The sequence below is a fragment of the Musca vetustissima genome, unplaced genomic scaffold (genome assembly GCF_032173495.1).
Source record: "Musca vetustissima isolate MV318-11 ecotype Yass unplaced genomic scaffold, APGP_CSIRO_Mvet_v1 utg217942, whole genome shotgun sequence".
NCBI lineage: Eukaryota > Metazoa > Arthropoda > Insecta > Diptera > Muscidae > Musca > Musca vetustissima.
Genome location: NW_026884438.1, coordinates 1 through 27,661, shown reverse-complemented (window position 1 = coordinate 27,661; position 27,661 = coordinate 1). Strand labels below are relative to the sequence as shown.

The following is a 27,661-nucleotide window of genomic DNA, read 5'->3' as shown; positions in this document are numbered from 1 at the left end:
GCCCTTATAATCCTTGGAAAAATATTCTTTAAAAAATCCACGCCTTTGGCCCTTATAATCCTTGGAAAAATATTCTTTAAAAAATCCACGCCTATGGCCCACGCATATGATCCTTGAAATCCCTCCAAAAATATTCTTTAAAAAATCCACCCTTATGATTCTGATAATTCTTAAAACCAATGATAATATTCCTCCCTTTATCTGTTTCCTTTTTTCTTTATAGGTCTCCATGCCCAAATGGAATATGTCACGCAAAGATCCCAATAATGCGGATATCGCAGCACTGGAAGCCATTACCAATGCCATTCTCAAGGAAGTGAAAGAGGCACAAAATAATAAACCGAAAGTTTTACAAATTGTCATTTATGAGTCGTCGGTGTAGTTGAAATATTTCAAAATATTCTGTAGGTTTTAAAACATATAAATCAATATATAAATAATTAAAAAATAATATAATTAATTTAAAATTAATTTTAATGTAGCTAAAATTATTATTAACATTTAAGTAGTTAGTTAATAATTGTCTCTTAAGTATTTTTGTTATTCATTCGGAATTATTTTCTAAGTAATCATTAAGTTTGTATATTTTATATAAAATAAAAAAAAAGTTTTAAAGTTAACGCACATTTATGTGTTCAAAAGGGAAAAATAAAATTATATAAAAAAAGAATATAGTTATTATAGGAATATCGTACTTACCGAAGAATAATTCACGAATAAGTTAATCAATATCTGAAATAAATTAAAAAATAATATCTTTATTAAATCAATTATAGTCCATAAGATAAATTTAATTATGTAGTAATTACATACAGTACGAGGACAGATCAATAAATTCGTGAAATGTAGAAAACGGTTTAAAAATATGTATATAATCTGTATTATAGGTGCAATAAGTCCATCCTTTCTCAAATTCAAACACGACATTGGTGAGAACATAGTGGGGTGAGAAAAAAATTGTCGCAATCGGACACACTTTGAATTAAATCGGTCGAAAATATATATGGAAGCTATATAAAAAATTAATTAGGGTTCGTCTGACGATGGTCCATATTTTAATATAACCCTCATATAAAAATTCCACTCTTTTTGGGTATGTCGAAGATCGTAACCGAATTTTTACATTTTTAATTTTTCTATCTGAAATTTGGTATTCACAGATGATAACAATTCCTTGGATTTATGTTTTGACATATGTGCCAAATAAAGGTCCCAACTTAAAGGCGTGTTCACTTTTTTCACATTCTTATAGGTTATGTAGAATCACCTGTTCCCAAAGCGTTGAACGGGTACGAACAGAAGGGATTAACTGTAATCATACATTTATTTAAAAAACAACAGGGTGACCAAAAAAAATCTAATTTTCTTACAAAAAGACTAAAAAATCATTCAAATGTCCAATATAGATTTGACGCATATTTTTATTTCTAGAGCAATACATGCTTCCTGAAGGCTAAATTTCACTCACTGCCTACGTTATAAATCATTTGCGATGTCTTGTTTTCAGTTTTGTCCGCCCTTTACAAATTTATATTAGAAAACTACAGGGTGACCCAAAAAAAATTAAATTTTCGTACAAAAAATCTGTAGAAAATCCATTGAAATATCGAAGTGGGGTCCAATATGGACATAGTGCATATTTAATTCCAAAAAGCTTCCTGAAGACTTCATTTTGCTTACTGGCAACATTATAAATCATTTGTGAAGTCCGTTTGGTCGATTCTAGTTGGAATATCTAGAATCTCTTGAATTTTTGAAATGGCGCCCAAGGTGGAGTTGATATTTTTCAACATATTTCTTAGTTATTTTGATGGCAAACTGCTACTAATAAGATTTATTCTAGTTCAAAACTGTATAAGATGACTCTTAAACTCAACAGTTTTCTTGAATTTCTGAAATGGCGCCCAAGATGAATTTGCAACTATTTCGGTAAAAAAATTTAATAATTTATGTTCTTTCAATTGGAAATTAAAATATATCAATCAAAAATTTTTAAAATTATTTGCAATTTTGAAATGGCGCCCAACATGGAGATATATATTTTCTAGTGCAAGTTATGCTTATTGAAGACTTTATTTTTCTTACTGATTACATTATAAATTAATTGCGATGCCCATTTTCCAATTTGGACCATCTTTTGAATTGGCGCCCAACATGAAGACGTTGAAAATTTTTAGATATTTTAATGACAAAATGCAACTAATAAGATTTATTATAATTGAAATCTGTAAAAGATGACTTTTTGGTTCGAACTTCGAACATGGTATGCTTCATGGAGCGTTCATTTTACTACATTATGGGCTACATTATGAATCATTTCCGATGTCCATTTTCAAGTCTGGGCCATTTTTGGAATTGGCGCCCAACGTGGAGATCCATATTTCTTAGATATTTTGATGGCAAAATATAACTACTTAATAAGATTTATTCTATTTGGAATCTGTATAAGATTACTTTTGAGCTCGAAATTCAACGGTTTTCTTGAATTTTTGGAGTTTTCTCGCCCAATGTGGAGTTGTTTTTATTCAAACATTTTGATAAGGAAATTTATTAATTTTTATTTTATTAACTGGAATTTTAGATATATCAATTAAAAATTTATAATTTATTAACTGGCGCCCAATGTAAAGGTGGGAAGTGTTGAAGCTGGGGAAGAAAGGTTGTTTCGAAAAGAAATCTAAAAAATAGCAGATTTGAAAACAAATGAAATTAAACTCTGACGCAGGTAGAAGGGGTAATATTTGCTTATGTTAAAATCATATCCGAAAATAAATCGAAAAATTTTTCAAGATAGTTGTTATGGACAATTAAAGGCTTTACTTCAACATAGAGATTGCTTCAATATTAAATAGAAAATGTCCTAGGGCGTATAACTATTGACAAAAATTATACGACATTATGGCCAATGTGGAAAATGTTGATACTCTCAGCCTTATGGCTAATGGGGGTATATAAAATTCGATAAGGCAAAAATGTGCCTCATTGAAATATTGGGTATAGACCCAAAATGCAATTGCAAATGTCCGTCCGTCTGTCTGGTCACGATAGTTCTCTAAGGGGTTAACCGATTTCAACCAAAATTTGCGTACCGAAATATTTCTTCCATATTTAGTTCATGTTCGAAATGGGTATTCACTCCTTTTGGTACCTCCCCACAAAATGGTCAACATTTTGATAAAAAAAGGATTTTAAAATATCATGCGAACGGACTATCCGATTTGAGCCAAACATTGTACAACCTATTATCTTTACCAAGCCTGAAGATGGGACCCATTGGTCCACTTCTTCCGTTACCTCCTCCACCTAAGTTAAACCTACTAGAATAACCCATCTTTGATAAAAACACATACCATATATAAAGCGAATAATACAACCTGTGTATGATTCCGAAGACCTTCGCACACCATACACGGAGGGTATATATCTGTCGGCACCACCGACTGGTACTTTGTATTTGTTTTTTATTAAAATTTGATAAGAAAATAAACTGAAGAATTTTTCAAAAAAAAATGTTAAGGGCCATTTAAACTCTTCACGTCAATCTAAGGATATATACAATAAGAATATACCCTTGGGCATATGACTATTGGCAGCAATTATACGACACCAATAAAAAATAAATATTTCAAAAAGTCCATAACTTCTAACCCTTTTTAAAAGAAGATGGTCGTATCTATTCAAACACCTTTTTTATAAGATCCCCCTACGAAGAATGTCCCATTAACAGTCCCTTTAACTCTTTAATTATACATTTCACCACACTGTGGTACAGGGTATTATGCCTTCGGGCATATGTCTGTAACAGGCAAAAGGAATCGAGATAAACCTATGGTTCCTTTTGAGAATATGCATAAAATCCTTTTCTCTGTCGATTTACGATTGCCTATCTGTCCGTCCGTCCATGTATTTTTGTGAACAAATTACAGGTCGCATTTAGGATCCGATTTCGATGAAATATATTCGATGTCATATATCACTTATTTAGCCCAAGGACGAACCCTATTGAAGTTCAGATTTAGATATAGGTCTATATTGATATATACCAAGTTTTGTTGAAATCTGTTCAGATTTAGATATAGCTTCCATATACAGTTTCGTTCGATTTTATGTAAATTGGGCAACATACTGCCAATATTGGTCCGATTGAGACAAAATTTTGCACAGAGTACTGAATTAGGTCCATATTGATGTATGCAAAGGTTTTGTGGAAATCGGTTAAGATTTAAATATAGCTCCCATATATAGTTTCGTCCGATGTTATGTAAATGATGCACCATACTGTCAATGTTTTCCGATTGAGACAACATTTTTTATTGTTTTAATTTAGTTCAAATATCTTCACGTATTTAATTTCGTCCGATTCCATTTCATTGATCCTCCAAAGATGACATGTCTGTTCAATCTAAAGGATATTGTACATATGAGCATCTCTTGTATGTACCCAAGTGGTGAAGCGCCCGACCGACTTTTGAACTTTCCTTACTTGTTTTTTAATGTTTTATTATTTATATACATAGCTATGGACTATGATTTATTATAAATCCAATCGGCAAATGTGTTTCTTATTTTTAATATGACTTCGACAAGAAAAAACACACATTTTCCAAAAAAAAAAAAAAAGAACAACGGTTTGCCACGTGAAATCGAAAGAAAGAAAAAACTTTCGGTTAGAACACCCCCGGTATTGGGTATAACATGATCAGCCTCGTCGACTACATAATAATTAGTTAGTTTTTGCAATGACTAATCTCGTATTAATAATTAATAAGCAAAAATATTTGTGTATAATATGCCTACAAAAACCTGCCTTTGTGTATGAAACAGAAAAGTAAAATAAATAATTTTTGAAACAAATTAAATAAATTATGATAACAATATATTTAATAGCTTAGCGAAATTAATTGTCTTCACAACACAAATATAAATAAAATAAAACAAAAAATTAGTCTTCGATAAATTATATAATTCAATTAAATATACAAATGTACATTATAATAAAATAAATCAATTTTATATGAAATAAAATAACTGCACATTGTCGAAGATATATACAAAATATGTCTACAGTGGAATTGTCTTCAAAGCACAAAAAAAAAAAACAAAATGCGTCTTCGATAAATTATATAAATAAAACAACTATAATTCAATAAAAAATATAAACATGTAAATTATAATAAAATACAACTGTCCTAATAGCATAACAACCAATTTATGTCGATTGTGAATTTAGTCCTAAGTATTAAATAAAATCTATAAAAAATAATTCAAATCCATTAGTAGTCCATAATTAAAAATTGTACGTAATTTTAAGCTAAATTAAAAGAAATAACATTTTTGCAAATACATATTGTAATTTATTTATTTTATTATTGATTTTCTCTAGCTTTTATGTTATAAACATTTTTAGTTTTTTTTAAAAATGATTTTGTTTGTAAATTATGTGTATAAATAAAAGACTTATTGTAAGTTAATTTACGAGACAGAAATTGATGGCGTTTTAATTGTTATTATTTACTCACTCACTCTCAAATGTGATGATGCTGTCGCAGCAGATGATGATCATGACGATGATGCACGAGTAAAATGTATTCGGTTGTTAGAGAGACACGATCAAATAATCTGCCATTTCTACTATACAAAAGGCGAAGACATTGTCCACGATGTAGACGACATTTGATTCGTCCAAATATATTTGACAAAAAAAAAAAAACATTTGTATAATTTGTGAATTAGTTCATTTTGTGTCACTCTTTCCATATAACCCTCCCCGCTCCTATGGCGTAATTGTCGTTTTGGAAAACCAAGTTAAATCATTCATTTATTGCCCACATGAGACATGCTTTTCCATTAAACTACGGCAAAAAAATGACAAATTTGTATTGAGTTGCCAATTATCACATGTTACAATTATGAGTATTTAAATTAGGTAATATAGGTTTTATTATATTGATAATATCCGGTTAAAAGGCAAAAAAACCTAATGTAACTAAAACAAGGCAATTTGTTTAACTTTAAATCATCAACATTCAAGAATTATGTTGAATCAATTCAACTAGAATGTATCTAATAAAATCAAGATGTTGATTTGCCTGAAAATACCAATCACGTACACATTTCAATATTTTTAATTAAAATCTGGTCTACAGGCTACACAACCGAATATGTGCGTATTTGCAGGAGTTAGATTAAATTTGATTTGTTAAAATTGATTTCCTCAAGCATGCTGAATATGTAATTGTCCAAAACCTCGTATTGCGAATGGATAATCTTGAAATTCGATACGTGCACTTTTTATACCCTCAGCCTTATGGAGGGACATTCGTTTGAGCGCATATGATGTTTTTGAGATTTTACTATGAAAACACATTATTTTGTCAGGAAATTCGTTTGAGCGCAGCTCATTATACCCTACACAAATATGTTGTCAGGGTATTATAGCTTTGTGCAGTCCCAAGGGTTTGTGAAGCCGAGAATTGTTGGATGCGAAATACCGATCGTCATATCTCGACTAGCTGAGTCGATCTAGACATGTGTGTCCGTCCATCCGTCTGTCCATTATAACTTGTAAACACGATACAGGCCACAGTTATGCACCAATCTTCACAAAATTTGCATGTAGGATGGGTTCTGGCCAATGAAGACCCCCATTGTTTTTGGTTAATATTTACGGGGTGAAATGGACCATAAACTTTATTTTTGCTCCAGAGGCCGCAATTATGGCCCGAACATCGCAAAATTGTACAAGGAGAACGGGATCGGGGTAAAGAATAAGCATGCCTGTTCTTATAAAGATCGGTCAATATGTAACGGGTCAAATGGACCCTGACTTATGTGTGAAAAATTACAAAATTTGTAGCGTATATATTTACTTCTGAAGGACATATACTCAAGAAGTTGATATAATATCTAAGAGGAGTGGTTGGCCTTTAAATTGATACCAATTATATTGACGTATGTACACAGATGTGGGAGTTACACTTAAATATTTACAGGTGGTTACGTATTTAGATATTATTTAGTAACCCATTGCCACATAGAGGGCGGAAATATAGCGCTGATCGCTTTGAAATTTTCCATGAGGATTCAGGTATGGTCAAGGACAACGCCCATAATTTTCGGTGATGATCAGATAATTATTTTGGAATGAAGTGGGCTGAAAGCTTAATTATACCCTACACAACTAAGTTGTCAGGGTGTTATAGCTTTGTGCAGCCCCAAAGCTATAATACCCGCGAAATATTGGTCCTAGACCCACTTTTAAATATACCGATCGATTTAGACATGTGTGTCCGTCCGTCTGTCCCTTATAATTTGTAAACACGTTGCAGGCCAAAATTTTGGACCAATATTTACAAAATTTTGCATGTAGGATGGGTTCTGGCCAATGAAGACCCTTATTGTTTTTGGTAAAGATCGGTTAATATTTTGGGGATGAAATGGACCAAATACTTAATTTTTGTCGGTTTTTCTTGTCGCTCCAGAGGCGGCAATTATGGCCCAAACATCCCAAATTTTTACACGGAGAAGGGGGTTGGGCCAAAGAATAAGCATGCATATTTTGATGGTTAATATTTAGCGGGTCAAATGGACCCTGACTTTTGTGTGAAAAATGACAAAATTTTTATTCTATAGGGTATATATTTACTCTTGGTGGACATAGGTTAATATTTAGCGGGTCAAATGGACCCTGACTTTTGTGTGAAAAATGACAAAATTTTTATTCTATAGGGTATATATTTACTCTTGGTGGACATAGAGCCGAGAAGTTAAATGTATATAGAGGGTGGAAATATATCGCTGATCGTTTTGAAATATTCCATGAGGTTCCTGTTATGGTCAAGGGCAACGCCTATAATTTTGGGTGATGAACAGAAAATAATTTTGAGATGAAGTGGACCGAAAACTTATTTTGTGTGTTTTTTTCTGGTTCGATCTATAGGCTACAATTATAACAAGTAATTAGAAGGGCTGTACTGAATATTGGTAATATTCGGAAAATATGTCCGTGTAAGGAAAAGGTGCTGTTGACCTTTAATCGGGTAAGAGGGTGCAACTATCACGAAATACTACCCATATTCGGAATAAAAAATCCGCAGAAAGATAGAGTTCTGTGGTAGTTGTGTAGGGTATCGTATGGTCGGCTCCGTCCGAGTATACTGCTCCGCTCACCGGTTTGTATATTCATTCTTCAAACTAGAAATTTTCACACTCGATAAAGACTACAGCTGGTCTTGGCGGTTAACATTATTAAAAAACTGTATTGGAATCCTGGCCCAATTATAAGGCCATCCAAATAGCGAATTCCTACAAAAATACCACCCTACATCTACATTTATTGGCAAACGTTAAGTCGATAGCAGCTTACTGCATTAAGGCCAGCTGTTATCTGCATGTAATTTCGAAGATATATTTTTGATATCTAATATGTTTGAAGATTTTTTCAAAGTACATACTTTAAATCCCTCGGTCCTGATGGTGTTCCTGCATATATCCTTAAATTCTGTGCTCATGAATTTTGTATTCCTTTTACTAATAAATTTAATGATTCGTTGTGTTCTGGATATTTTCCTGATTTTTGGAGATCTAGTTTTATAATTTCCCTTCACACAGTAGTAGTATATTTGAAAATTATGTTACGCATGTTAAAGTTTGTAACTTTACACATATATAATTGAAGATTTAAAAGAGACGAAAAATAATTTGAAAATTTTGGTTGTTATTTTGGTGATTAAAGAAACGTCCTTATTTGATGGCGGGCATAACAACTCCTCACTGGAACATCGGAATCCGAAAATTCCAAGGGTGGCGGGCTTTTTGTTATTTCGCCTATTTTTGACTACAAACTAAGTTAAAAACCAGTGAGCGGAGCAGTATAGTCGGACGGGGCCGACCATACGATACCCTACACAACTACCACGGAACTCAAATTTTCTGCGGATGTTTATTCCGTGTCTGGGCAATATTTCGTGATATTTGCACCCTCTGGCCCGATTCTGGAGCGACCAGAAAAACCGACAAAAATTTAGTATTTGGTCCATTTCATCCCCTAAATATTAACCGATCTTTCCCAAAGACAATAAGGGTCTTCATTGGCCAGAACCCATCCTACATGCAAAATTTCGTGAAGATTGGTCCATAACTGTGGCCTGTATCGTGTTTACAAATGATAATGGACAGACAGACGGACACACAAAAATATAGGGAAAATACCAAAAAGTGCACCTATATCGACATTTCCACAAACCGGTTATATAAACCACAATGTAAACGATAAAACAAATTTCAGAAATTTTTAATGGACAATTATTCTCTCAGCTTTATGTATAATGAGGGCATATACACTTTGACACGGTTAAAATGGTTCTAGATTCATGTTTCTTTGGATCAAATTTGCTTCAGAAAATTTCGATTTCATCCAAACTTTGGCAATCTTCCAAACTTAGTTCAAGTTCGAAGATGGGGAACATCGGTCCACTCCTTCTGGTACCTCCCACACAGGGGCTAGGTCTAAATACGGGTTATAGTTCATATATTGTTCATTATCGAACCGTACGTTCTAGTTTTTTATCTCGATATCCTTCGCAGGTGAAATGATTACAACAGAGTGTTAGAAATGGGGTTATATGGGGACTACGCCTAAAAGGGGTTGACTATAAATAATTTTTGGTAGGGAGATTTGTTTCCATATACGGCTACAAAATACCAAATTTCAGTGATTTCGGTTGAAAAACGCGCTCAAGAACCTCCAAATGCCGAAATTTGGGGGTACCTTTATATGGGGGCTAACAGAAAAAAATTGACTTATATTTATAATTTTTAGTGGAGATATTTGGTACCCAATAAGAACCCAATATACCAAATTTCAGCGAATTCGGTCGAAAAAGAACCCCAAAATACCGAAAATTGGGGGTACCCTTATATGGGGGGCTACCAGAAAAAATTGACCTATATTCATAATTTTTTGTGGAGTGATTTGGAATCTATTTAGAACTCAAAGTATTAAATTACAGCCAATTTGGTGGAAAAATACGACCAAAACCCCCAAAATACTGAAAATTAGGAGGTACCGTTATATGGGGGCTACCAGAAAAAGTGGACCTATATTTAGAATTTTTTGTACCCAATAAGAACCCAATGTACCAAATTTCAGCGAATTCGGTTGAAAAACGCGCTCAAGAACCCCAAAATTCCGAAAATTTGGGGGTACCCTTATATGGGAGCTATGCCTAAACGTGGACCGATATATCCAATCTTCGAACTTGACCTGCCTGCAGACAAAAGACAACCCTATGCAATATTTCAGCACCCTATCTAAATTCCTTCGGAAGATAGCGTGATTACAACAGACGGACGGACGGTCAGACGGACGGACATGACTAGATCGTCTTAGAATTTTACCCTGATCAAGAATATATATACTTTATAGGGTCGGAAATGAATATTTCGGTGAGTTACAAACGGAATGACAAAATTAATATACCCTCCATACTATGGTGGAGGGTATAGAAAGTGCCTTCGGGGAAGATTCGGCATTTTGAATTGGGGTACATTCGGCAATATACAGAGTGCTATATTATTGAGACGTCAACGTCCGCCGCTAGAAAATAAATCTATAAAAGCAAAACTTTAAGTCGCATATTAAAACAAAATAGAGCCTTTATTTCAACCAGACTGAAAGCGGTGATAATTACCAGGCTATGACTATGGTACGGAATGGGGTAGGGGCACATTCGGCGAATTTGACCTTTTTTACAAAACTATAAAAATTTTTAACTAATACTAATTTATTATATATTTTTGTTACTAGTTTTTATAACTAAGTATCAGACGACAATAACCAGCCATAAAATTTGTATATCTGTTGAATAAGTACTGATCTATAGAGCTCTAAAAAAGTGCCGAAGACCTACCTTGGAATATTGTTGCGTACTTTGGAGTCCTTTCTATAAGCGTTATTCTCCCAAATTAGAATCCGTTCAAATGCAATTTCTTTTTTCTGCTGATTTACCATGGAATGCAGATTTAGCTCACCCGCTTCTCCCTTTCGTGCTATATGTGAAGTCCATAATAAACTTTATAATTGTATACTCTTTTACGACTCTGTAGATGCAATAAAAAAGGCAATCCTTCGTATGTAGTAGTTGTAGTTTTCCTACCATCACGAAATTCTGCTCACATTTGGCGCCCAATGCTTAATTTATATACCACTACAACAATTTAGGAAAATATTCGCAAGGTTAAATAATCCTCAACATTGTTCTTAGCCTTACGGTAATAAATTAGCTTATTTGTTAACCCGCCAGGAAGTAGATGTAGCACAACATACAAAAAACTGTTTTCCGTTCATTCAACAACCTGTTGTTGTCGACACTTATTTTTCTTCATCTAGTTTTGTGTAATGTTTACAAATTGATGTCACACCTTTAACTTGTATTTTTGTACTCATTTTTTTGACTATCACAAAAAGCTAGTCGTCAGCGCCAGATTATTTTGTACATGGAATTGTTCCACTCACGTGCTTGGAATTTAGTATTTATGAAAGCATAAATACTAATAATAAATAAATAGAGAAACAAACAAACAAATTGTTTTAATTAATTAATCGAATTAATTAATAATTTAGGCAGACAGTAACGACGACAGCAACGACATTAAAGGAAGTGTTGGATCTGTGACCTAAGGTGAGAAGAACAACATTAAAACAAGCAAAAATCCAGAATAAACATGTGTGTATGATTGTGAGTGTTGAGCGAGCGAGTGACCATCAGTCATCATCTGACTAGAAGTGTTGAGATTATTACGCCAGTTTGTTGGCAGGCTGTTTGTCGGATTGGTTGGTAGCTTCATCCCATCATCATATGCATGGATGCATGTATGAAAGTATTTCATCAGTAACATATGTTGTTGTTATTGTCACAATTCAAATCCAAAGCAAAGATATAAATCTTAATTTGAGGCCTCCAAATGTTTATTCTCAATGTTTGTTTGGCATTATTTTATATCAACTGTAAACATCCACCATATTTTTGCAAATTTTCTTATATTTGAAAGAAAATTTGATTGGCTGTATATTTGGGATTTCCGATAGGATATATATAAAATTTCTTGAAATTCCCGCTCAATTTTTTTCCTAAACAATTTATGCCCAACAATTCAAAAGCTAAAAAAAATATACCCTGAAGTTAAATATTAAATGTGAGGACCTCTTTTCTCTTCATTTTTCAAATACAAATCAAACGTTAAATTTTCTTAAAATTCCCGTAAAATTTTTTTGGTAATTTTCCTAAAACAATTTTCGGTGGGAAAAAACTACAACAACTTGTTGAATGAAAAGTGTAAACAAAATTATTATTACAAATCCACAATAATAATTGTGATGACAATAAATGCATTTGCATCTGGGCTTCATTGTGTGAACATGATTTGTAAGTATGTGTGTGTATGAATGTGTTTTCTTCAAATAGACGAAGTTACACGAAATCGAATATGTAACTGCTGCAGTTACAAATACATATAGAAAAAAACTGCATTTATTCAAATATTCATAGCAAAAGTTATGCTGTCCGCTCTGGCATTGCAGCGAGGAAAAGGCCTACGACGTTTGCACAATGGGCAATAATCATAAAAGCGTTGCAAAGAGAAACAGACTAATGAGGGTATATACACTTTGCTACGACACAAATGTGCCACATTGAGATTTTGACATTTTAACCCATGCTACCTTGGATCAAGTCTTTTTAATAGAATTTAGAGTCGATTTACAAATGTCCGTCTATCTGTCTGGCTGATGCGCAAGATAACCCTCGAAATAACCGTTTTTACGTCTTCCATACATAAATAAAGATCGATGATTGGGAATATCGGTACACGCTTTGTAGTAGCTCCCACACAAAATGGTAAAAATTTTGCTGGAAATCTATATCAAACTTGGCACAAAAATAGGTCCACAAATTATCAATCTTTTGAAATTTTGTTGGAATATGCCATTTGATGCAAACTATGCCCATACGAGGGCAGTTCGGAAAGTTCTTAGATTCGACTCCTTCATATAGAAACAGGTGTTCAAAAAAGACGAATCCGCAATTTTTTTACAATGGAAAAATTAGAAATGTGTGCTTTCATTGTATCTTTACCAAACCTAGATCTAGCCCAAAGATGTGAAACATTGATCCACTCCTTCTAGTACCTCCGAAAAAAATGGTCAAAATTTCCAGTATTTATTAATTCAAAAGCAGGCGAATTAAATGAACCAAATTTTGCACAACCTATTGCCTTTACCAAGTCCGAAGGTGGGACCCGTCGGTCTAAATTTGGTACAATTTTAATTTGGAAGATGGAGCTGGAATTGGAAAATAACACTACCGTCGGAGTGTAGGATAGCAATATGTAGGTAAATATGGAAATTTGTACTTATGTGTACGAAAAATAATATATGGTACAACTTGGTTTTGGGGGAACCGGAACACTAAATTTTGGAAATAAGATTACTACTGCATTGTAGAATTGAGGTATGTGGGTAGTTTTGGAAATCGACCTATCAATTAAAATTTAGTAAGTAAGGCAAGTAGTAAAGTCGCACTGGGCCGACTATATTATACCCTTCACCGCTTTGTGTACATTGTACATATGTATCCTTACAATTGTATGTCAATGTTCCCTCGAAGGAACATACTCATGTCTTTCTACAACCTATGCTAAATTTAATTTCATTCGGGCAGATTTAGAGTCGTCTGAGTACCATGAGACAAATTTATGGAAAACGATTTATAGCAAAAAAAATTTAATCTCAATCAGACACCCGTTCGAAATACATATGGAAGCTATGGTTGCAGCTGCACCAATGTCAACAAAACGCAATACCGTCATTCAAGTCTCAATTTGATACATTGTGCAAAATTTCGTGTTAATCGGACAAACATTAGGAGTTTGGTGCACCATATATGTAAAATCGGACGAGTATTTATGTATATGTTGTAGATATGTCGAAATCTGAATCGATTTTCCCTAAACTTACCACACATCAGTACGCTATGCCAAATTTCGTGCAAATGAAAGATATATAGGGACTTCGATGCACCATTTACATTAAACCGGACGAAAATATATATGGGATCTATATCTAAATTTTAACCGATTTTCTGGAAACTTAACACACATCATTTTAGACCCAAATCATTAGGCTGTACCAAATTTCGTGAAAATCGAATGCAAATCGAAATATATATAGGGACCGTTTACATTAAGTCGGACGAAAATATATATGGGAGCTATATCTCAATCTGAACCGATTTTCCCCAATTTCAATAGGGTTTGTCCTTGGGTCAAATAAGTGACCTATGTCAAATTTCATCCAAATCGGATCATAAATGCGACCTGTACTTTGTTCACAAAAACACATGGACGGACGGACAAGCGGACATGCGTAAATCGACTCAGAAAGTGATTCTATGAATATTCTCAAAAGGAACCATGGGTCTATCTTGATTACTTTTGCCTGTTACAAACATATGCACAAAGACATAATACCCTGTACCACAGTGTGATGAAGGGTATAAAAACTGTATGAGGCTTGAAAGCAATAAGTGTTCAAAAGGCCCCCTCTTCTCCACTAAATTTGGTAAAATTTGGATTTTGGGTCAACTGATTAAGCTGGAATCCTCAACTTTGGAGTTAAGATCGTTGTTAGGGTGTATGGAGTTTTGGAAATTCGTACTAAAGTGTACTAAATTGTAGTAAATTTGGATTTGGTTGAACCGATCCTGAAATTGGGAAATAAGGTTTATATTGATTGTATTGTATAGGTTGTTTTGGAAATTCGTAATTATGTGTACTAAATGGTACTTAATTTGGTATAATTTGAATTTTTGATGATCCGATTTAGTTGAAATCCTCAAATTTGTAGGTAGGATGTTCAATTGGACTTTGTAGGAAGTTTTGGAAATTCGTTCTAATGTGTACTAAATATTATTGAAGTATTGAAACTGGAAAAAACGAATTCTATTGCTATAATTTGAATTTTGGCTGAACTTATAGAGCTAGAATGCTGAAATTTGGAGATAGGATCACTGTTGGGGTGTAGGATTGGGATATGTATGAAGATTTGGAAATTTATACTAATGTGTACTAAATGGTACTAAATTTGGATTTGGGTGGACCGATAGGTCTGGGAATTAATAATTCTAATAGTTGTATGATATTGGTGGTTTTTGAAATTCAAACTTATGTGTACTAAAATTGTACTTAATTTCGAACAATTCGAATTTTGGTTGAACCGATAGAGCTGGAATCCTGAAATTTGGAGTTAGGATTGCATTGTTAAGGTAGGTAAATATGCAACTTTATAGTAATGTGTACTAAATTTGGTAAAATTTGGAATTGTGAATTTCGAATTTGGTAAACCTATAGCTCGAATTTGGGAAAAAAAATATTACAAGAGAACAAAATGGTACCAAATTTAGAATAGAGCTACATTTCTGCTGCGGTCAAAATTTGCATATAGTGTTGAGATATGAGGTAGTTTTGGAAATACGTGCTAAAGGGAACAAATGTACTAAATGGTACTTACATTGTTGATAGCTCCTTTGAAATATGTAGGTTTGTAGGTTAACGAAGTAGCGGGCATATGCTAGTTACCGATAAATTACAGACTAGCGAGGGTGATGTTTTTTCGGCTAACATAGATTTCAAATTACAACCACTTCGATGAGTAAATGCTTGGAAATCCTTAAAAATACGCAAGTAGGATATAACATTGACAAGAGGGTTTTAAAGACCTATGTATAAAATTGTCTGTACAAATGGTTTGTGAAGGACAAAACGTGGACCGATGTATCCCATTTCAGTACACAGTTTAAAAGCTCTTTAATATTGCGAGCACTACGTGAGTTTGACAGACATACTTAAAACGACATATTATTTTATTGTAACCAAGAATGTATATAAATACTTTATGGTTCCTCGGTGAATATTTCGAGTTATTGCAATTCGTACTCAATATAACTTTAAATGCAAATATGTCAAAATGGAAGTAACTGATGATAATAAATTTTTCCGCCATTAATTTACTAACCTGCAAACGAAGAAGCTTTATTAGAATTTTCTCCTATAGACAAAAAATAGAAGAATTAATTTAAAAAATCATATATTAAAAATATATATTTTTGGACAGTTATTAAAAATGTTTCAAATATATTTTCAATTTGAAATTTTCAAAACAAATGCTAAATATTATGATATAAAACATTTTTAATTTTTAAAATTATTCCTAAATTTTACTTGTTGCCATGATCCATCTGAAAGTTTGACGTTTTTAGGATAAACCTACTTAGACGGTTTGACGACGACGTGAAAAATAAATTTAAAAAAAAAAAATTTGAATGATCGTGAAGTATGAACAAAAAAAACGTTCAAAAAAGTCGCTTGTCAATTGGTGACGAATCTGAAGCTCGAAAAAAATCAGCAATCGAACGTATGGGTATTAATAACAAATGGTCTCTAAAATTTAAACCAGAAATGTAATACATATTTTTCTTTTGACATTCCAGAATATTTGCCGAATTTGACTTTATTAAATACAAGCTATTCCGAATTTGTATAAAACACATATATTTATTATTACTCATTCCCATTGTGCAATGCGTTTTTAAAACCCGATTGCCACACGATGATGATTGCGGATTGTTGTTGTGTGCCTGTATGGCACATTTTAAAAATAAGTAAATGTGTATGGAGGAATCGAAGCAACCTGAAAGCAGAATGGAAAACGAACCCGGGACTACTAGGTAACTTAGGCCAAGCGCAAGCTATAAAAGTAAGCTACACTTTGTGGCACAATTCACAGTTATACGCGGACGCGCTTTTCTAACTTAACTCGGACGACGGTTGCGGGAGTAACATTTCGAAACGAATAAAAAACAGAAAATCCAGATATACCCCCACACAAACCAACCAATCGACCACATAATACAAAGCGGACACAAAAAGCCAGTGAACAAAATAAGATTTTTTGAAGAAAAAAATGTGTCTGCTCGGTTGATAAATTTTACTTAATTGTTCGCTTTAATGAATGAACTAAACTTAAATCTAAACTAAATAAGTGGACAAAACAGCGACAAATTACGTTTCCTTTTCATAGTTGTTTGTGTTTTTTTTCCTTCGTCTAATTCATTGCAAAGTAAATGTTTAATTGAAGAAAAGCAAAAAAATACAAGAAAATAAAACGGAAACGCTTCTCGACGCCATTGTCAGAAATTAGACAACCAAAATGACTCTGGAAGTGCTCAAAGACCCACAACTGATATCACCCGCAAGCGTCTTTTGTTTTTTGCTGTTGCCGCTGCTGACGCTATGGTTTACCTATTGGCGTCTATCACGTCGCCATCTGTACGAATTGGCTGAGAAATTGCCAGGACCCAAAGGATTACCCATTGTTGGGCATTTATTCGATGTCGTTGGACCAGCATCATGTATGTGTTAATTTGGTGTTTGTGTTTAATTAGAAATATGACGAAATATCGAAAAATATATATAAACCCAAACATAAGATAAAAATGTGTGTAAACTATATGGATTGAAAACATTATGAATATTAAACTAGCCGAAATCTTAAAAAAATATTTCTTCTTGAATTGTAATAAAAACAGTAATGGTTTCAATATTTACAAATAATATTAAGAAAAAAATTGAATCTATTTCCAAAAATAAACCAGTAAGCAATCGTGAATTTAAATATAATATATAGGTATTTAAAAATAAAAATTGTCATATTGGAGTGAAACGATTTAAATCATGTATGGAAATGTTTTTTTAGAAATTGGATTTTAAGTTTTTTTAATTTTCTTTCTTGGTGAATAGTTTCTTTTGTGAGCTTTAATTATTTCCTACCTACACCGATTCAAGAATGTCACTATAAAATTTCAAGTGAAAAACTCAACAAGTGTGAAAGATATAGACGATTTCTTATATTAGCATCCAGTGACCGCAGAAACTTTAAACGCTCTAAACAGTGTCTTTACGAAAGGAAGGAATTTAAAAAAATCAAATCTCCAAAGTCCACCATTTTTGTTAATTTTTGTGCGATGGTAATAATCTAAGTTCATACCCAAGCCAGACATAAACCCTTTCGAATGCCGTTGGAATTTTCGTGGTCGGAAATCATGGCTGCCATTGATAAGAATAAATGTTCTTTAGTTACAAAAATCAACTACAAAACAACAAAAATTACATATTTTTGTTATTTTTCTTATCCCTTAAGTCTTTAAATACATAGTCTTAATTAATTCACGTTCCTTTGTCAGCCGTTTAAAATTTACCAAAATTTAAAATTGAAAATGGGAGGGTCCCCTAAGGTAAATATTTTAGAAGGATCCTACTTCAAATGTAAAATTTATTAATGTTCGTGGATATATGGGATATGGGTTTCTGAGAAAGGATCGGGTAAAAGTGGAACATCAGGATGGAAACAGGCGAATATCGATTTCTTGTCTTTGGAGGTCCCATCTAAAATCTTAAGTAAAATATTTGGAGGCATTTTTGTGAAATATTAGTAGGCCAACAATTCTCATGATGTTCTATTTAAATTACCGTGCAAGCTTATAAGTATATAAAATTCGACAAGGGCTCAACATACAAGAAGGATGTTCTTTCCAAAAGTATTCTTTATGAGTACTGGTGAAAAAAGTTCTTTAATGTTAATATACTCGGGCTTAATACACTAGGGCTTTCACCCCTAGACCATACGCTCAACGGCGCAAAGAGAAGACTCATTTGAAGACTTCAAGAAGAAAATATCTGGAAAGAATAGCATTTAAAGAATAGCTTTTCTTTTAGACGGCGCGCATGATTTCCGATTTGAAAGGGTACATGTCTGGCTCTGGTGTGAACTAGTATTATTTTTGCATAAAAATTACCAAAATGGCAGACATATCAAATTTAATTTTTGGAAAATCTCCAATTTTTAACCACAAGTCAAGTTAAAACGTAAGAAAGATCTTCACGGCCTAGAGTAACGTTTTGAAATTGGAATTTAAATAACAGGGGAGGATTTCAGCGAAGTAGGTATTTATTAATTTCGCAAAAAATTAAATTTTTTAAGATATATTTTCAAGTATAGTTAGAAAATAAACATGGATGTCAAAGATGTTTTTAAAAACAGTTCCTTGATTGTTTACAATTTTTTAGAGAAGATGTTTTTTTAATTTATTGAAAAAAAACTTTGGCCAGTAAAAGTGAATGAAAAATCCAATCTTTGGAATATAACATAGTTATTCAAATAAAAATTGGTCAATAAACCCGATTTTTTAGAAAATATTTCTTAAGAGCGGTATTCCAATAATTATTGGTTTCTAAGAATGTTTTTGAAGGTAATTTAGACAAAAAAAATATTTTTTAAATATGTTTCGAAGACCTACCGACCAACAGCAAAGTTCTTACTATTTATTTTTTTGAAAATTTTGTTTTATTCCAATTTGTTTTAATATTATGTATAAGAAACCTTTTTCTTTGGACCAAATTTCAAACAGGTAGATTTACAAATGTCCGTTCGTCTCTGTGGCTGTGCCAAACTTCGCACATTGTAACATTTCTTTCAAACTAAGTTTAAGTTCGAAGATGAGGAATATCGGTGCACTCCCTCTGGTACCTCCCTCAAAAAATGGTCAACATTTTACTGACAATTATTTTTATAATATTATGCGAACGGACGATCCGATTTGAACCTAAGACTGAACAACCTATTATCTGATCAATTTCAAAGATAGAAGCCATTGGTCCTCTCTCTATTTGGTACCTCCCCACAAAATGGTCAAAATTTTCAATATTTATAAATCCAATATTAGGCTAATGGAACGTCCGAACCAAATTATGCACATCGTAAAATGTCTTTCAAACTCATATTAAGTTAGATGATGTCGGTGGTACCTCACCCATAAAATGGTCAAAATTAAGCTAAAATTTCATTTTAGAGAGAAGAGAACATGCGATTCAAACCAAAGATTATACAACCTAATATTTTAATCATGCCTGTATATTATTGGGATATTGGAGTTATAGGGACATTCTTTCTAGTACCTCCTCACAAAGGGTCATAATTTGGAAAAATTGTAAAGAATTTTGTTCACGTAGACTAGATCGAATCCAATGATGAGACCAATCCATTAATAATTTATTGCTAAAAAAAAATTGCTGTAACATCATGCGAACGACCTATCCGATTTGAATTAAACTTTGCAAAATCGTCGGTCTACTCCTTCTGGTAAATATACACTATATCAAAGTTTTTTTTTCATTTGTTAATCCAATATCAATCAAATTAAATCCGATTTGATCGAAACTTTGCAAATAGAAATATTTTATCAAGTCGGAAGGTGGAAACCATCGTTCCACTCTCCTTAGTACATCCCGATAAAAATAATAAAACCTGCGTTAAATTCCGTAGAACTCCGCTATCCATAGTCTGAAGGTAAATATCTGTCGGCAACACCAACTGACACTGACACATTCCATGGCATTCTTGTATGTCCAAGAGAAGTAGGAGAGACAGGGACACCTTCGGCATCGGGACACATTCGACAATGGCATTTTCGATATATCGAATATCAAAATAAAGAACTGTCCCAAGGGTTGAAATCTCTAGCTAATAATATTATTTAGATGCAAGGTTTTTTTTGTGTTTTTACAGATGTTTTTGTAATATTTCCATTCCATTTCACGTATAAAACGTTTTAAATTTAAACGCCCCGGGTTTGGAGCACATTCAAAGAATTTAACTTTTTTGACAAAACTGTAAAAATATTTAACTAATACTAATTTATTATATGCGTTTGGTACAATTTATTTAAAATAAAGTATCTGAGGACAATACTCACCCATAAAGTTTTTATATCTATTGAATAAGTACTGAAATATAGAGCTCTAAAAAAGTACCGAATGTGCCCCAGTCTCCCCTACCTTATATAAAGCCAATAATAAAACTTGTGAGTAAATTCGAAGATCTCCGCAAATCTGAGGCTAAGGGTATTTATCTGTCTGCAACACAAACTGACACTTTTTTACTTATTTTTTTATTATTCCTATAAAATGGTACTGATTTTAAATTGCTTAGGGATTTCAGCCAAGTATTTAGTTAAGCTCACAAAAAATTAAAATTTTTAAGATCTATTTTTTGAGAATAAATAGCACATAAACGTGGATTTAAGAAATGTTTTTGAGAAGATAGTCCTTGATTTTTTATTAATTTTTTTAAGTGAAATTATTATATACTTTGGTCAATCAATGTGAATGAAATTGCGTTAAGGGGCACCTCCCACTAATTCAAGAATATCTTTTTAAGTGAAAATCTTAAAAACTCTTAAAGATATAGCCCAAGTCCCTCTCAAACATTAAGCACGTTTATCTAGAACTTCTGTTTTTACAAATGGCGGCCACGATAACTCAAAAACTAATTATCGAATCCGTTCAAAATTTTAACCCGTTAATCTGTACGTACACAGCTGTCTTATGAACTAGGTATGATAAATGAAATCGGGCAAGAGGTTCCTTATTTTCTAACTTGGAATTTGAAATAGCTAATTTTCTAAAAATCAAATCTAGAATTATGTTAACAATTGTGCGATTTTAATAATCCTAGGTGGTGTCCCCTTAAATATAGTAAAATGTATGGTTAACATAGTTGACCGTTACTTAATTGCTAAAGGATCTTAAAAAATATTTAACAGTTTAAATTATGTAAAGCATTTCGTTCGTAATATTGGTACGTTTTTCGTTGTCTTTCTTTTTGACAGTGGTGTATTTTAATAGTTTTTCTGGCCTCTGTCAGTTCCCAGTTTCTACATGTTTAATTTGTTCCGCAGTTAAAATTTAATATTCTTGCAATAATGACGAAAATCGTTCTGACTTTTTACAGAGATTTTCCACCATAAGGTGGAATGTACCTTAAATGTGTTATTCCATTGCACCAGAAATTTGCCAAAGAATTCACAAAGAATATACATTTTTGAATCTTGATATTCTCTAACGAGTTGGTTATGTTAAATATATCTAGCGAGGTGTCATATTCCTATTTAAGAATAATATACCTTCGAAAAAATTATATAATTCCTAAAATATCGTAATTTATTATTTTTTCTCTTTAATTTCAGCGGTTTTCAGAACGGTCATACGAAAAAGTTCTGAATTTCCCTATGTATGTAAAATGTGGATTGGTCCGAAACTGGTGGTATTCATCTATGATCCGAAAGATGTTGAAATACTACTCAGCAGTCAGGTCTATATTGACAAGGCATCAGAATATAAATTCTTTAAGCCATGGCTTGGTGATGGTCTGCTAATTAGTACAGGTGAGTCAACTTATAAATCAAAACAGAATATATTTTTACTATTCAAAGGAAAATTATTTCTTAAGGAAGTTAAATTTGTTCAAGCTTTCTCTCCCTCTATTTCTAACCATTTCTTCTCTTCATTTTTATTAATAAAAACCAACAAAGTCTCAAATGAGAAAAATTCCTTAATATGTTTTTTTTTTAAATATTTAATAACACACACAATAGAACATATATATCTATCTATTCCGCTTTGTTATCGCTGGCTATTATTAATTGACACTTTTTATTCTAATTTAAACACACAGGTCATAAATGGCGATCACACCGCAAGTTGATTGCACCCACATTCCATTTGAACGTTCTGAAAAGTTTCATTGATCTATTCAATGAAAATTCACGCAATGTGGTCCGCAAACTTCAGTCGGAGGGTGGCAAAACATTCGATTGTCACGATTATATGAGTGAGGCCACCGTAGAGATTCTATTGGGTAAGTAGTCATAGTGAAGAAAAATCTAACTGCTCACACGATATTTGCCATGTTAGTGTGAATAAAGATAGTCTTTTCATTGTTGGACACTGCGATGATGAGGATGATGGTTATTGCGGTTATTAATAATATTATAACTATTATTGTTATTGGTTGGACAATAGATAGTCATATTTTTATGGGTTATTGTGACAATTATATGTACATCAAATTTACATATTAACACTTCGATGACCGGGTGGAAATTGATGGACACAAATTTGATGTGAGATGTAAAGAAAATGCATAGTTTGTATGTAAAGACAGATAGAGTGAGAGACTGATAACTCTAGACCTCTTTAAGGCTCAAAAAGAATGAATGATTTTTTAAAGTTCTTAAATTGTTTCCCAATTTTCAGGAGGTAAAATTTGCACGCGAGTAGAAAATAAACTGGACTTTTTATACCTTCTATTATATGAAGCTCTACAAATAAATATTAATGTGTCCAAACTCCCGAAAACACCGAAAAATGGAGGTACAATTTTATGAAAGCTTACCCGGAATTGTGGCCAATATTGATAATTTTTTGGTAGGGACTTTTTTACCCAAAATTAATCCAAAATATAAAATGTCAGTCAATTTGATGGAGTTCCATCCCTAACTCCATAAGGTACCAAAATTTAGGAGGTGTGGTTAAATGGGGGCTATTCAATTCAGTTAAAATGTGACTAAAATACCGAATATTTATATGTTGGTTTTACCAAAATGTTGACTAATACCAAACATCCTTGGGTAGTAGTTGGGTAGTTTGGTAGTCAAAATTTCTACGATCTATCTTAAATATTGAAAGCAGTATCATGATTCCAACGAACAGACTGGCATAGAATTTTATCCTAATTGGGAATTCAGTCGAAATGGCTTGAAACGACGGTAAAGTGGCCTGTGAAATTATCGATATATAATATCAATATCAAATTAAGACCAGAGCGTACGTTTGGATACTGCCGATATATCCGATATGTCTTTAAACACATTGACATTATAGATGATTTCGACTGTATATACACTTTGTGTATGGGGTCTCCTCATTATGGTAGGGGATATATGGACCAGCAATCTGTAAATATACGATTTTATTAAAATCGAATTATGAATTTTATATGTATACTACCGAAGTACCCGCTACTTCGTGTGCAAAATACAATACAAAACTTACAAATAGTATGGAAATCGTGAAAACTTTATAATTTGTGGTACTATAATTCTGAATTCCACCTTTATTCCTACATCTAATATCAAGTTTATTACCATTATTACGAATTGTCAAAATTATCTCCATATGTCAATATACAACCATTCAAACAATAATTTTAATCCCAAATTTAAGAATTTCAGACCTATCAGTTCATCCAGAAACCGATTGTAAAATATTTGATACCATTTAGTACATTTTGTTCCCATAAGTACGAATTAATTAACTACCTCAATACACACTCCAACAGTAATTTTAATTCCCAATTTCAAGATTCCAGCTCATTATGTTCACCAATATCCTACTTGTACCAAATTTAGTACTCATAAGTACGAATTTCCAAACCTAACTCAATCCTGTTTTAAAATGTTAGGTTGGGGAAAACAGAATTCCATTATTTTTATATGAACTATAATACATTATTTAACATGCTTCGGAATGAAACGATTTGTTGTATGATTTGTTGCCATTTTAAAGGTAACTTCATAATGCCTCTGTCATAGAAGTCCTGCTCTCTATTTGCAAAAAAACTCTAGTAGACGATTTTCACAATCCTCCCCAGATATCAATACTATCTCAATCTAGTTCCCCAAAGTCCAAATCGTACCCATAAGTACGGATTTCCAAAACTACCTTAGTCATGCACTCCAATAATAATAATCATAAGTCCACATCTAAGGATTCCAGGTCTATCAGTTCACCATCATTTAAGTTGTACAAAATATAGTACCATTTATCACATTTCATAGACGTAAGTACGTCTTTTAATCACAAATTTTCCGGATTTATTCGTTTCTCCGTTCACATAGTTCCAAATTGTACAATATTTAGTGTCATTTAGTACTTTTCGTACGTACCGTTCACATACATCCAAATTGTACCATATTTAGTGCCAATTATTATTTTTCGTACGTACCATTCACATATATCCTAATTGTGCCATATTTAGTGTCATTAAGTTCTTTTCTACATCTATAAGTTTTCTATCTCTATCCGTTCACTCCAATCTTTCAATTACGAATTTTCAAAAGTACCTCCATGCCTCAATCCTATCCTCCAAATTTTACGATTTCAGCCCTATCCGTTCACACCAAAACAAATTGTAACAATTGGTACCAAAACCATTTAGTACTTTTGTTTCCATAATTAAAAATTTCCTAAACTACCTCAATCCACACAAAATCAAATTGTACCAAAGTTAGTACTATTTAGTACACGTAAATTTTGCCAAATTTGTTGCCGTTTAGTACTTTCGTACACCCAATTACGAAACTCCAAAGCTCTCTCCATATCCTACTCTTCAACGTTAACATAAATTCCACCCGTTCACCCAAAATCTAAAGTGTACTAAATTTAGTATTGTTCATACCAATAAGTACGATTTTTTTTAAAGTTACCTCAATCCTGTATTCCAATAGTAATCCTAATTCCTATTTTCAGAATTCCACCTCATTATACGCTCAATTAAATACAAATAGTACCAAATTTAGTACCATGTAGTACTTTTCATACACATAACTACGAATTTCTAAAAACATTTCCATACATAAACACCCCTTCTAGCTATATACGCTCAATATTATATAATTAGAACTAAATTTAGTACAGTTTAGTAGTTCTCGTACACTTCGAATCGAATTTTCCATAACCCTTTCTAACTTTTCATCAGTGACCCACATTCTAAATATCAGAATTCTAGCTCTTCACGTTTGCCTAGTATACCATATTTAGTACATTTTAGTACTTTTTGCACCCTTCTTGTTCGAATTTCCAAAAAATGTAAATTAAAATTTCAAGCTTCTGGCTTTAGCAGTTTCGTCTGGGCGATGATCTGTCAGTCAGTCACTCCGTCTCTTATCACTAAGATTTAGATATATAACCGATGTGATTTCCCTAATCACCTCTACTTCGGCAAGTTTTAAAACTCAAAGCCAGCCGTTAGATATTATCAAAATCATATTAACTAAACAAATAAACAAACGTATTATATAATACCGTATAAAATATTACCCATTTATATCTATGTGTGTGAGACTATGCTATTTACTTAACCTGGTGTCCCATTTGCGTGGCTGGTTGCAATACCAGGCAAATGGCTTTTCATTTCTTTTGGCCTAAAAGCTATAATGGTTACACGCAAAAAAATATGCATACATAAATATTTGGCAGATTCAAAGATGCATTTTTTGAAGATGCTTTTTTATTAGTTGTTAATAGCTGACGCGGTTTCTATTATAAAAGAGTTACCTATTCAAATCATCTATTATAAAAGAGTTACATATTCAAATCAACAAATGACCCACCTGTGAATGAGCAAAAAACCAGAATTTCGCTAAGTGCAGTAAAAACTAATCAAACAACTGTTTGCATGCATACTCTCTCCCCGTGTCCGATGATGACGTTAAGCGGAAAAAGCATGAAAAGAGAAACCAGAAATATCAACCATAAAGCCAACATTTATTCAGTCATTTGTTAGCCATTCACGCGACCAACTTGAAGTAAGTCAAACTGTGGTGCTGATAGGCGAATTTTCAAATGAAATGAAAATTTTGTACTCAACTTGCATTTTTCTTTGGCAAAAGATGTAGACAACGACGTCAGTGATCGTCCTCTTTGAGTAACACTAACACTTTTTACCAGTTACTAAGCCTCTCTGATTATAAATGAATGAATGCTAGTCTGGTCATGGTGGTTTAAAAGATGTTGAGAAACCGGCAACAAGAATTAATGGCTGGCTGGTTGTTTGTTTGGTTAGTTGCATTTCGCCAAAAGTTAGTACCATCTAAACACAAACTCTAACTACCACTACTATTTATCCACTACTCTATCCAGACTTTCAGGTTATGCAATATACATCACAAAAATTGTTGTTTTTTGGTCGTCAGTTAGGTCGGTTGTTGACTTGCAACTGCAAGGTGGCATTAATCCATTACAAAGCCACACAACAAACAGCTGATGAAATAGTAAAAGATTGCATAGACAACAAGAGGAGGCGTTTATTTCTGGGAATATTGGCCACTAGTGTTTTAATTGTGAAGGAGGTGGTTTTCTGGTATTTATATACCATAAAAGTGGTCAATATAATTTAAAGAAATTAGGTCATATTTTAGGGGGCATTAACCTATCCAAGCGCTTAGAAAAACACAGCAAGGAAAGGGCCAACGTATGTTTGAAAAATTACACCATATTATATACAAAACCCATTTCCATTGTGTGGTATTCAATTTATTTTTCCAAAATATTCGTCGGAGACTCCATAAAGTTTATATATTCGAGATTATTATGTCTGTAGATATAGATATAAAATATTTAACATAGTGCGTTGAAATTTTCACATTGGGTTATTAGGTCACGTTCACTTTTCCGCATTGAGGTTTCTTCGATGTCGAAAAACAATATCTGCATACAATTATTGTTAATGGTTTCAGAGTATAAAATATTGCAAAACAATTTTAAAATAGGTAAATTTTGTTGTTTTAAGTTTTCGAATTATTTTGAGTATCTTGAAAGTCCTTTTCAAGTTTTCCTACATAGATAATTGTTTGTTTTAATATTCCATTTTACTTAATGAATAAATACTCGCAAGAACGGTTGGGATTTCAGGTATTTTTAATGCCCACTT

General features: G+C 32.7%; 1 protein-coding gene across 1 annotated transcript; it reads left to right on the top strand.

The window, feature by feature from the left end:
* Window positions 1-17,262: 17,262 nt before the first annotated feature.
* Window positions 17,263-22,807, top strand: LOC133331452 (cytochrome P450 4g15-like; the record flags this gene model as incomplete). Its single annotated transcript, XM_061539844.1, has 3 exons — window positions 17,263-17,465; window positions 22,137-22,334; window positions 22,625-22,807. Coding segments are annotated over exons 1-3 (583 nt in total), but the record flags the coding sequence as incomplete, so codon positions are not given.
* Window positions 22,808-27,661: the final 4,854 nt, after the last annotated feature.